Source organism: Rhinolophus sinicus, linkage group LG14 (genome assembly GCF_036562045.2).
Source record: "Rhinolophus sinicus isolate RSC01 linkage group LG14, ASM3656204v1, whole genome shotgun sequence".
Taxonomy (NCBI): domain Eukaryota; kingdom Metazoa; phylum Chordata; class Mammalia; order Chiroptera; family Rhinolophidae; genus Rhinolophus; species Rhinolophus sinicus.
In genome coordinates this window covers 21221683-21233770 of record NC_133763.1, presented here as the reverse complement: position 1 = coordinate 21233770, position 12088 = coordinate 21221683, and the positions used below count along the sequence as shown (strand labels likewise).

At 38.8% G+C, this 12088-nt stretch overlaps 1 protein-coding gene across 1 annotated transcript; it reads right to left on the bottom strand.

Moving 5' to 3' along the window:
- Positions 1 to 570: 570 nt before the first annotated feature.
- Positions 571 to 1617, bottom strand: MOS (MOS proto-oncogene, serine/threonine kinase). Its single transcript, XM_019711058.2, has one exon. It carries the CDS (start codon positions 1615 to 1617, stop codon positions 571 to 573), a length of 1047 nt encoding a protein of 348 aa, XP_019566617.2.
- Positions 1618 to 12088: the final 10471 nt, after the last annotated feature.

The window sequence follows — 12088 nt, the reverse complement described above, 5'->3', positions numbered from 1 at the left end:
CTCAGTTTGATCTCAGCTCCATTCTCAGGAGTTTCTTCCTCGATGTTTGCACTTCACAGTGGGCACCTGTGCTTTACAAACAAGAAATGTGGGAGTCGGGGGGGTAGCACAGAAAATTTAATCTTTTTCAAAGAAAGTTTTTACTTATTTGGTATGGGAGCCAGTAAACTGTTAATAGTTTAAATTTAGGTGGCGGGTATGGTGATGCTATTTGAATTTTAGAAAATTTTGGCATTTTACAATTCAGTTCTGTTTTGGAGAAGTTGGTTTTATCAGTAACAAACTTGAATAAATGCAATACTGTGGAACTGTTAAGTAAGCCCTCTAGCTGTGAAAGCAAAGCATATAACCCTATAAAGGAATAAGACTAGTTACTGACTACTAAGATGACTACTAGATTTGTAGCTCTGCTATTTGTCTTAGACAAAGCATTTGAGACTAAAGGAGTATTCAGTAACTTTATTTTCTTAAAATCCATCCTACAAATGTTTATTTATTTTTTTTACATCTTCACTTCTTTAAAAATAAATAGAAACAAAGACAAAAGCTTATCTTGATATAGGTTTAGAGTCAGCCAAATTCAGCTTTCAAAGAATTAAGGTCAAGCAGGAGATTTTCCGCACTTGGCCTCTGGGAAGCACTGGCCCTCCAGCAGCCCTGGATGATCTTCTCAAGTCTTGCCCCAGGGATGGAGTCAGTGAAGACAGCTGCTGAGAGAGACGGACGAAGATGATAGGCCACTACAGCGTAGAGCACGTACTGACGCTCCCCCGAGTAAGGCACCTCCTTGGTAGTCATTTGCCAGAGAGTGATGGCAAAAGAATAGATGTCAGCTTTGGGCGTTACGTTCTCTCCTTTCAGGAGCTCTGGGGCTCGGTGGGTGTATGTGCCACCTAAGTGGTGAGGAAGAGTCTGGAAGCACAGATCTTCCAGCTTCTCAGAGCAACCAAAGTCACCAATTTTGCAGACATCCTGCTCACTGATCAAAATGTTAGCAGGCTTCAGGTCCAAGTGCACAATGCTTTGTGAGTGAAGGAAAAGGAGTCCATTCGCAACATCCAGGGCATACTTCAGACACTTTGCCAAATTTAATTGCTCTCCGGCACAGCAGTGAGGCTCCACCTTCTCCTCCTCAGGGCAGCTGGTAGCCCCGTATATGACTTGGTGTAAAGTGACATTACCACCAAACTCCATGATTATGGTGCCTAAACTATTAAAGCCTGCAGGCGTTCGCGTGCTGGCAGCCACAACCCCCACGATGTTGTCATGGCGAAGCCTAGCAATGTTGAGCTCAGCCCAGAAACTGCGCTGGGATGCCAGTCGGTTCTTGGTGCACCTGCTCACTTGCTTTATGGCCACCAGTACACCGTGGTAAGTTGCCTTGTACACCGAGCCGAAGCCCCCAGCTCCCAACCGCTGCAGGAAGCACACCTGTTCCCAGTCAATGGAGCACCAGGCCAGTCGGCGTGGCAGCCGTGGGGCCCTGGGAGGAGTGGCCCCTGAAAAGAGCTTCCCTGCCTTACCTGGGAGCTTGGAGGGGCTACTGCAGGGCCTCGAGTCCACCGAGGGAGAAAACTCCCCCGGGAGGTAACGGCGCCGTGGGAGAGGTGAGGGCATCGCCCCTTCAAAGTGGACGCAGAGCGGCTCAGGTAAGTGAAAAGAAAAAACACTCGTGAGTTTGGGAGCATGACTGACTGCCTACTCCTTTGCTCCACCCCAGCGTTTTTCTCCTCTTCCTTCCTTTCCCCCAAATGAGCCGCATCTGTGCTGTTACTCAGCAAGGGTTTCTATCAGATGGGAGAAAACAATCTGAACGAAGCACAACAGTATCTTTCAGATGAAAGTATTTCCCTTCAACACTTACAGTGAATTCTTATAACACCAAGCTCTCAGATAAACAGCACTGAGCTGCCCCAGGACTCACCCCTTTTACACTATTTTTTTATTATAATAAAACGGGCTTTTTTTTTTCACATCTCATCCTCTGAACATTATCAGTTATCAGCCTAAAGAGACCACAACAGTGCAATGAAATTATTTCACACTTTGCAGACTGTAATGATTGTCAGTTATTCTCCAGCTGCATTAAATCACTTCCAGCAGTTATTGGCAGAAAGAGTTGAAATATGAACGGCTGACATTTGTTAAACCAATTACAGGGATAATTAGGTGCAATCTTCATATATGGATAAAAAATTGTAACCTTAAAGTAATCCATCCAAATAGAATCACTGATACAGGTCAAAACATAGGCATACACCTCCTAAGTTCAGCGAGGGAAAGGAAAAGTCTCTTACACTGTATTCAGCATATACAGCAAATTAGCAAGACTTAGCAACATATTGACTTCCTAACAATCCTTCCGTTCCACGGCAGTTCAGCCCACCCAGTAAGCTTGCTTGCAAGAGAGATTCTAGACTCCACAGCAAATGAGTTGCAGAAGTTTTGAAGTAGAGTTGGGTGAAGAAAAAAGAACAAAAATGATTCAGAGCCACGATCAGAGCTTCAAATAATAATAAATATGAGAGAATCCTAGGAGAGGGAAAATCTGAAGAAATAAAAATGGCACAGAATCACTAGTGCCTGTATATAATGTGGAAAACCAGATGTTGAAATTAAATTCATGGTCTTGCTGTCCAACCATAAGTTTTTCCTTTCTAATTTTTATAATAAAAAAGCTAATTTTCATTCTGTATCTTTGGAAAAAAGACCAACAATATTACCCTGTTCATTAAAAAGCACAGGAAAATGTTAGGATCTACATTTTTAAAAATCAAATGGTAAAGTTTTATTAAGAATTTTTGTACTTAGAGCACATAGGTAATGTGTAACCACCTTTTTATGATGATAGGTCTATGCTTCTGAGGTATGTTGGTTCTGAAAAGGTATGTTTATAAACACAAGTCCTTTTGAAGTCTCTTGAACTCTAAAATAGGATTTCTACTCTATACTATCCATTTGCCTTAGTATGTGATGTGGTGTTTAATAGTTAACCTAGTTAAGCCTCCATCTTTTTACTTACAAAATTAGCATAATCATTATTAAACTTTTTATCTTGGAATAAAAGTTGGGGTGACCTGCCCAGATTAATAACAGTAAAAATCTAAAAAATGTAAACTATGTGATATTTTAGTAGAAATGCAGTTATATGAAGGTGTATCAGACCCAAAATATAAAAGGCTGACAGTGAATAGAGTAAAATAAAAAAGCAATAAAATTATATTCTGTAATAAGTCGATATTGCAAAATTTATTCAATAGTCATCACATAGTTGGGATTATACTTTAGGGCTCTGAAACTGTTCTATGGTATTAGGAGTGCTATGAATATTAGTCGAATAAGAGCAATAGAGTGCCTTAACCTCCTTGGTATTACACACAATGCAAAATAATGCGACTTGTTATCACATAATCTATTTTTAAGATAATAGCATAAACAATTCATTTTTCAAAGTTTGATGTTATTATTTAAATAAAATATAAGTATTAATGAAAATGTGGTACTCTGTACATTCACAAACCCCAAGTTCATTTAACTTGTCATCTGCCAATCTGCACAAGAGTACTTAATTGAATATCCTTTTTAAAATATCTTCTGGGGCCAGATGGCCTGGGTTTATTACTGTCCCTCCGTTTCCTAATCTGCTGAATGAGGAAAATATGCCTACCTCAGGATTGTTGTCAGGATTAACAGAGTTCCAACTACTTAGGTAAGGGCTAAATAAGTGATACCTAAATGTTAATTGTTATTTATGAAACTCATTAAAAATATATACGGGTTTATACCAATAAGAAACAGATTTGTTAGACAGTATTGGTTTAAATTGTACCCTACCAGGGCTGAAGCAAGGCACGTTATCATAAACTAAACCAATTTGAAGTTTAATTTGAGTATTTTTTTCTGCACTTAAATTTTATTTGAGATTAAAGATAAAAGAGTATGTTGCCTTATTGTTATATATTTAAAATGTGGAGGGTTCACATTAATCTGATCAAATGCAATAACGTCGTCGTTCTCAAACAAAGACAAAGAATGAAAGTTGCTGATAACAGTTGCCAATGAAACAAAGGAGAGAAATTAAAGAGACTGTGTGCATGCACCTACTGAAGAGCAAAGGGCTCTCTGGATCTTAGAAAAGGTTTTACATTTTCTGCTCTTTCATTGGCAGCATGACTGTTATGGGATACCTCAGTATCAGGGAAAGAACAGCATATTTATCACAAGACGTGACAACAGATACCAGAATTAATAGCTCATTGAATTCTATTTCAATCAAAGAGAATTCAGAAGCACTGGGTGTAGGAAGGAATCTATTGGTGCACGCGGAAGGCTTGCCCACTGCGTAAAGGGCGTGAGTGCTACTGGCCAGCGTGGGCGCGGGGGATCCAGGGCAGCGCTGGCTGCAGGAGCGCCTCCCTCGCCAGCCCGGCGCTCGGGAGGAGTTTCCCTGCCCGGATCCCCAAGCCACAGGAGTTGAGCGGCTGCAGTTCACGCAGCTGGACGAACGCCATCGCAACCTCCCCTGCACGAGGACGCACGCAGGGCTCCTGAGGCCTCTCTGGCCCTGGAGTCTGTACGCACCTCATCAGGAACCGCAGCGCGGTGGAGTTGGCTGTGAGTGAGCTGCTTTGGGGGGTTGCCGAGGAGCACGTGGTCACCCCCAAGACGACGTGGTGCCTAAGGTCAAATGTACTCCAAGCTGCTTTGTTTTCTTGCCCTTCTACATACACAGAATTTTATTTTCACTTCAAGTCAGACTCATTACATAAGCTCTTGGAAGACATTAGTAAAAGGCCTTTAAAGTCAATGGTCTTACAACAATGCACAGAACCCCACTCAGAACTACCACCTTGTATCCTTATGGCCATGTCAGCGCTTGCGCACTGAGTGACCACCGTGTCACCCCGGGGACTGTTTCCCAGTGATCTCAGGTTTCAACCAAATTTCAATGTTAAAATGTGAGGGAATGCGCATATTGGAGTCTTTGAAGTGTCTTATTACTATTTACAAGCCTGAACTAAGGTTGAAAATTCACTTTTGCTTTTTTTTAGAACTAAAACTAAGATATAAAGAATACACGTACTTTGTATTGTATAGTCACACTTGAAATTTCTTTTTTACTTATGTAGGATTGTACTGTTGATATTAATCTGAAATTTGAATTTTATATTTAGCAATATATCATACATGTGTTTCCATGTCAGTGCAGTACATATAGAGCTACTTTAGTTTTTGCAACATAATATGATCGGGCAAATCGAAGTTTTCTGGGGCCTAAAGTTTCTACAAACCGGGGGACCCTCTTTAAGCAAAAGATTTAAAAATTAGGTATGTCAGTGAATATTACTTAGATGAGAAATCACAGCAACTTATAAAGGAAGAGGTGGTACATATATACAATGGAATATTATCCAGCCATAAAAAAGAATGAAATCTTGCCATTTGTGACAACATGGATGGACATTGAGGGTATTCTGCTAAGTGAAATAAGTCAGGCAGAGAAAGACAAATACTATATGATCTCTGTTATACGTGGAATCTGAAATAAGCAAACAAAACCAAGCTCATAGATACAGAGAACAGATTGGTGATTACCAGAGGCAGGGGCAGGGCAAAATGGGTGAAGGGAGTCAAAACAGTACAAACTTCTAGTTATAAAATCAGTAAGTCACAGGGATATAATGCATAGCATGGCAACTATAGTTAATATTGTATTGCATATTTGAAAGTTGCTAAGAGAGTACATCTTAAGGTTCTCATTACAAGAAAAAAAATTCTGTATGTATGGTGATGGATATTAACTAGGCTTACTGTGGTGATCATTTTGCAAGACATGTAGCTAGCAAATCATTATGTTGTATACCTGAAACTAAAATAATGTTGTATGTCAATTATACCCTAATAAAAATAACAAATTTAAACAAATTACTCAATTATACATTTTAAATCAGAGATACAGGCCATCACTCTAATAGGCCAAATTCACTTATATGTTACAAATGTATGAAGTCCAAAATATGCACAGGTTCCCACTTGACAGACAGATGTTAACACTGGATCACATGGATCATGTCCCTGGGTGGAACCTGCACACATGATCTGCTTCTTTTGTTCATTCATGGAGGTTGGTCACTCTTATCTGGGATGATCATTTGGATTTTGTATTTTGACTCTTAAGATACATAAATATATGCTTACTTCTGTAACATTTAACTTCTAACTTCTCTACCTTTAAACTTCACAGGACGTTAAGACATGCAAATGCCTATCAAACTGGTTTTAAAGACCTTTGAGCTAAATGGTATCTTGAAAATGTTTTTTTTTTTTTTTTTTTAAAGATTTTATTGGGGAAGGGGAACAGGACTTTACTGGGGAACAGTGTGTACTTCCAGGCCTTTTTTCCAAGTCAAGTTGTTGTCCTTTCAATCTTAGTTGTGGAGAGCGCAGCTCAGCTCCAGGTCCAGTTGCCATTGCTAGTTGCAGGGGGCACAGCCCACCACCCCTTATGGGAGTCGAACCGGCAACCTTGTGGTTGAGAGGACCCATTCCAACCAACTGAGCCATCCCGGAGCTCAGTGGCAGCTCAGTTTAAGGTGCTGTGTTCAATCTTAGTTGCAGGGGGTGCTGCCCACCATCCCTTGCGGGACTCGAGGAGTCGAACCAGCAACCTTGTGGTTGAAAGCCCACTGGCCCATGTGGGAATCGAACCGGCAGCCTTTGGAGTTAGGAGCATGGAGCTCTAACCGCCTAAGCCACCAGGCCGGCCCTGTTTTCATATTTTTAAGACCATAAAATGTTCATGGATATTTGAAATTGTATCTGAAATTTGGCACTCTTGAATGACTTTGTCCAATTTATGGAATCATTCTACTGACATCCTTCTTTAAGCCAGAAAATACTATTTAATTATGTATTTAATATTTACTAAATTTTGTATTTTTCAGTGATAAAGTAAATGAATCAAAATAACATGTTGAAAAAGATTCAGAAGTAGTACAGGCTATTCAATTCACCATCTTTACTCAACTTTATTGTAATTTTTCTCCCATGTACCATTATGGACTCATAGCTTTCCATAGATTCGATGTGATTTAGCCAAGTGCAATCATTATTGTGTTTTACAACGCTTGTGTTCTATTGACACAGTCCCATTAATCTGAATTATTTATTGTATCCTGGTATAGCAAGTTACCCCCAGGCTCATAACCTACCCTGCCCCAGACATTGAATCAGTCATTTCTCCAGTGTATCCTGGGAAGATGGAATTAGAAATCATAATAGTGAAACTGGTACATTTATACAATGGAATATTACGCAGCCATAGAGAAGAATGAAATCTTACCATTTGCAACAACATGAATGGACCTAGAGAACATTATGTTAAGTGAAATAAGTCAGACAGAGAAAGACAAATACCATATGGTCTCACTTATATGTGGAATCTAAAGAAAAGGATAAATGAATGAACTAATCAGAAATAGTCTCAGAGACATAGAGGAAAAACTGAGGGTTGCTAGATGGGAGGAGGAGTGGGGATAAGGGGGAAGATGAGGGGGAAAAAATGGGAAAAAAAAGAAATCATAATTTACACATTAGGTTCGTTATCTAAGCCCTTGTTCCTAGCTCATTTTAGCTGACAGCATTGGAAAACATATTCTTTTGCTTTTCTTTTCAAAGCATGGGTTCGTAGTGATATTTCTGTCAGTTCTAAAATTATGGTTCCTAATTAAAACAGATTTTATAATTTCCCTCCCCTTTCTCTTATACTTAAAATTTTGATTCCAAACAAAAAATATTACTTCTTTTATCTGACAAAATTATTAAATATAGTCTAAAAAATTTTTTTGCAGTTATTTTAATCCTTATACTGAATGCCACTAAGGATGTGTACTCAAATTATGTTCTTGTAAAGTCATTCATAATAACTCTTTCTTGGAAGCTTTGTATATTATACTCATATATGATTAGTTTAATTTGTTTTCAATTCTCAGAGGTTATCAACATAAATAACTGGTAGTTTTCGTAGAAGGCAGTGGCTTTCAGCCACGAGGCTTTTACCTTGTGTGATATTCAAACCCTGGAGGATGGTAGAAAACAGTTAGCTAAGTCTACCTTATGAGATGGCAGGGGTCGGGGGTAAAAGAGAACACAAGCAAATGCATTTCCCAAGTTCTGTGTGAAAATTTCATTTAGCCACCATCTAGTCTACATTTATTGACCAAATGAAGTATCACATGCATAACATTCATATGCATAAGTTCTGGCTGGGCACCCCAATTCTGTATTCTATTCAATTGGTGATAGTATTAGAACCTACATCGTTTCATATATTCCATTAAAATTTAGTAAATAATAAACTATATTAAAGCCTTTAAAATTTATTTTTTAGCTTCCTTTTCTGCTATATAACATTTTTCTTCAAATTAATATTATATTAACCAAAGTTTAGAATGTATAAATCCAAATGAGTCTCTTAAGTTTGTTTTATCACAATTCAGTGCCAAAATCTTTAACTGTTTTCTCCAGGAGGACTTTAAGGAGGTAAGTAGTATCTTAGAATTCAAAATTATTAAGAAAGAATGCTGTGTTAGTCCAAGTCTTCTGAGAAGCAGATAGCAAGACAGAATTAGAAGTGCAAGAGATTTACTAGAGGAAACATCTGAGGGAAATGAGGAGGGAGCTGGGGGCAGCTGGAAAGCTGTCAGACAGTGATACAGGTTTGACCCTTGTGAAGGAGAGAGGGAAGGAAAGCAGGTTGGATGGAAGTGTTTTAGCCTGCAGTGTAGTTCTAAGAAGTTTCCATATGGCTGGTGAGGAGTCCTCAAGTTAAAATTGCCTGTTAGAGGAATCCTTGTCTCCTAGAAATTGGCTGGCTTTATTTAATGTCCATGCTACACACACTTACTGGCTGGGAGCAGCCCTGGGAAGCATAGTTTCAGTGCAAACATCATGATGAACTTCAGAGTGCAGCTCTGAGGCCATTGGCAAATAAAACATTCTGTATTCAGTGATCTTACAGACACATTTTCATGGTCACCACAGATATTATAAGCTTTAAGGATTTTGTCTGAGAACCTCTCTACTTGGGTCAAAATTCTGATGTCACTTTGTACATAATAGTTACCCTAATTTTTTGTTACAGTGTAAAATTCCAATTTTTAAGAAGGCTTTGGATACACTGTATTTCTTTTTGGTCTCAAGACTATGTTTAAAATAATAGATGTGTTTGCTTAAACCCATTCTTGAGGAGTGACGTCATAGGAATGGCAGCAGTGAGGCGGACTTCTTGAGTTCTCCTCTGGAGCTTACCACAAATTGAACATCTATAACCCATCAAAGGACTCTCTGCTCATCACACAGAACAGCTAAGAGACTCGTACGAGGATTACTTGAAGTGCCCTACACCAGGGCATCTCAAAAGGCACAAGATTCAAAACACCCAGAGGCCAACTCCAGACCAAACCGGAGTACTACTGGGTTTGACCTACAAGTGACACACCCAGAGGGAATTCTCTACAGGCACAAGAGCCTATAGGGGCCAAGCCTCATTTAAATGGTCATCCCTCACGTAGCAGAACATCCTGCTGTGGGCAGAGCCGGGTCTCACAACTAGTCAGCCTAGGAGTCAATCCCACCTACTCACAAGCTAAAAGCAATTAAAGATCAACGTTAACAGGACAATATACACAACACCAACGGTCACCTTTGGAGCACACACTCAAGAGAATAATGAAGTTGTGCAAGTTAAATACAAAGGACACATACTACATAAGATCACCCAGCAAAAACTAAGAACCCTAGGGGATCTACCTAATACATTGAAGCAAACACAGAGAATCAGCCAGAATGGGGAAACAAAGAAACATGTCCCAAATAAAAGAACAGAAGAAACCTCCAGAATGGGAACCAAATGAAATAGAGGTAACCAACCTATCAGAGATAGAGTTCAGAACACTGATGATAAGAAAGTGTAAGGAGCTTAGTGATGACATAAAGAAAGATAGAGAAATCATAATGAACAACCAGTTAGAACTAAAGAATACAATAACAGAAATAAAAAACACACTTGAAGGAATTACCAGCAGGTTAGATGAAGCAGAGGATCGAATCAGCGACTTAGAAGACAAGTTAGCAGAGATCACCCAAATGGAACAACAAAAAGAAAAAAAGAATAAAAAATAATTAAGATGGTTTAAGAGACCTCTGGAATAACATCAAGTGCAACAACATGCACATCATAGGAATTCCAGAAGGTGAAGCGAGGAAGCAAGGGATCGAGAACATATTTGAAGTAATAATGTCCAAAAACTTCCATAACCTGTTCAAGGAAACTGACATACAAGCCCAGGAAGTGCAGAGAATTCCAACCAGGATAAACCCAAACAGGTCCACACCAAGACACATTATAGTTAAAATGGCAAAGGTTAAAGACAAAGAGAGAATCCTAAAAGCAGCAAGAGAAAGACAGCGGGTTACATACAAGGGAACTCCCATAAGACTATCAAATGACTTCTACAGAAACATTGAAGGCCAGGAGGGAGTGGCAGGAGATACTCAAAGTGATGGAAAACAAAGGCCTACAACCTAGATTGCTTTTTCCAGCAAGACTATCATTTAAAATTGAAGGAGAGCTAAAGAGCTTCCCAGAAACGAATAAGCTAAAGGAATTTATTACAACCAAGCCAGCATTGCAGGAAATATTAAAAGGGCTTCTGTAAACAGAAGAAAGATGAAAACAATCTAACTACAAATTTTAAAAATGGCAATAGCTATGTACCTACCAATAATCACTTTAAATGTAAATGGATTACATGCTCCAATCAAAAGACATAGGGTGGCTGAGTGAATAAGAAAGTAAGACCCTTGTATACACTATATGCAAGAGACTCACCTCAGCTCAAAAGACACACATAGGCTGAAAGTGAAGGGTTGGAGTAAGATATTTCATGCAAATGGAAATGAGAAAAAATCTGGAGTTGCAATACTTATATCTGACAAAATCAACTTTAAAATGAAGAATATATTAAAAGACAAAGATAGGCACTATATAATAATAAAGGGATTGATCCGACAAGAGGATATAACCCTAGTAAACATCTATGCACCCAACATAGGAGCACCTAAATATATAAAACAGATATTGACTGACATAAAGACAGAGATCAACAGTAACACTATCATAGTAGGGGACTTCAACACACCTCTGACAACAAGGGACAGGTCTTCCAGACAGAAAATCAATATGGAAACAATGGCCTTAAATGACACATTGGACCACTTGGATTTAATCGATATTTTCAGAGCATTTCACCCCAAAGCTGCAGAATACACGTTCTTCTCAAGCGCACATGGAACATTTTCCAAGATAGACCACATGTTAGGCCACAAAACAAGTCTTGATAAATTTAAGAAAATTGAAATCATACCAATTGTCTTCTCTGACCACAGTGCTATGAAATTAGAAATGAACTACAGGAAAAAAACTGGAAGACACACCAATTCATGGAGGCTGAATAACATGTTACTAAATAATGAATGGGTCAACCATGAGATCAAGGAAGAAATCAAAAGATATCTCGAGACAAACGAAAATGAAAACATGACGACCCAAAATCTATGGGATGTAGCAAAAGCAGTCCTATGAGGGAAATTCACAGCATTGCAGGCCTACCTAAAGAAACAAGACAACTCACTCATCAATAGTTTACCTTCACACGTAAGGGATCTGGAAAAAGAACAGCAAAATAAGCCCAAAGGGAGTACAAGAAAGGAGATAATAAAGATCAGAGTGGAAATAAATAAAATAGAAACCAGAAAAACAATACAAAAGATCAAGGAATCCAAGAGTTGGTTTTTAGAGAAGATAAACAAAATCAACAAACCTTTAGCCAGACTGATGAAAAAAAGAGAGAGAGGACCCAAATTAATAAAATCAGAAATGAAAGAGGAGAAGTGACAACAGACACCACAGAAATACAAAAAAATTCTAAGAAATTACTATGAGCAACTATGTGGCAACAAATTTGACAATCTGGAAGAAATGGACAATTTTCTAGCAGCATACAACCTTTCAAGGCTAACTCAAGAA

What these genes read in the sequence shown, in the direction of transcription:
- MOS (XM_019711058.2), bottom strand. Translation starts at nt 1,617, where the DNA reads ATGCCCTCACCTCTCCCACGGCGCCGTTACCTCCCGGGGGAGTTTTCT.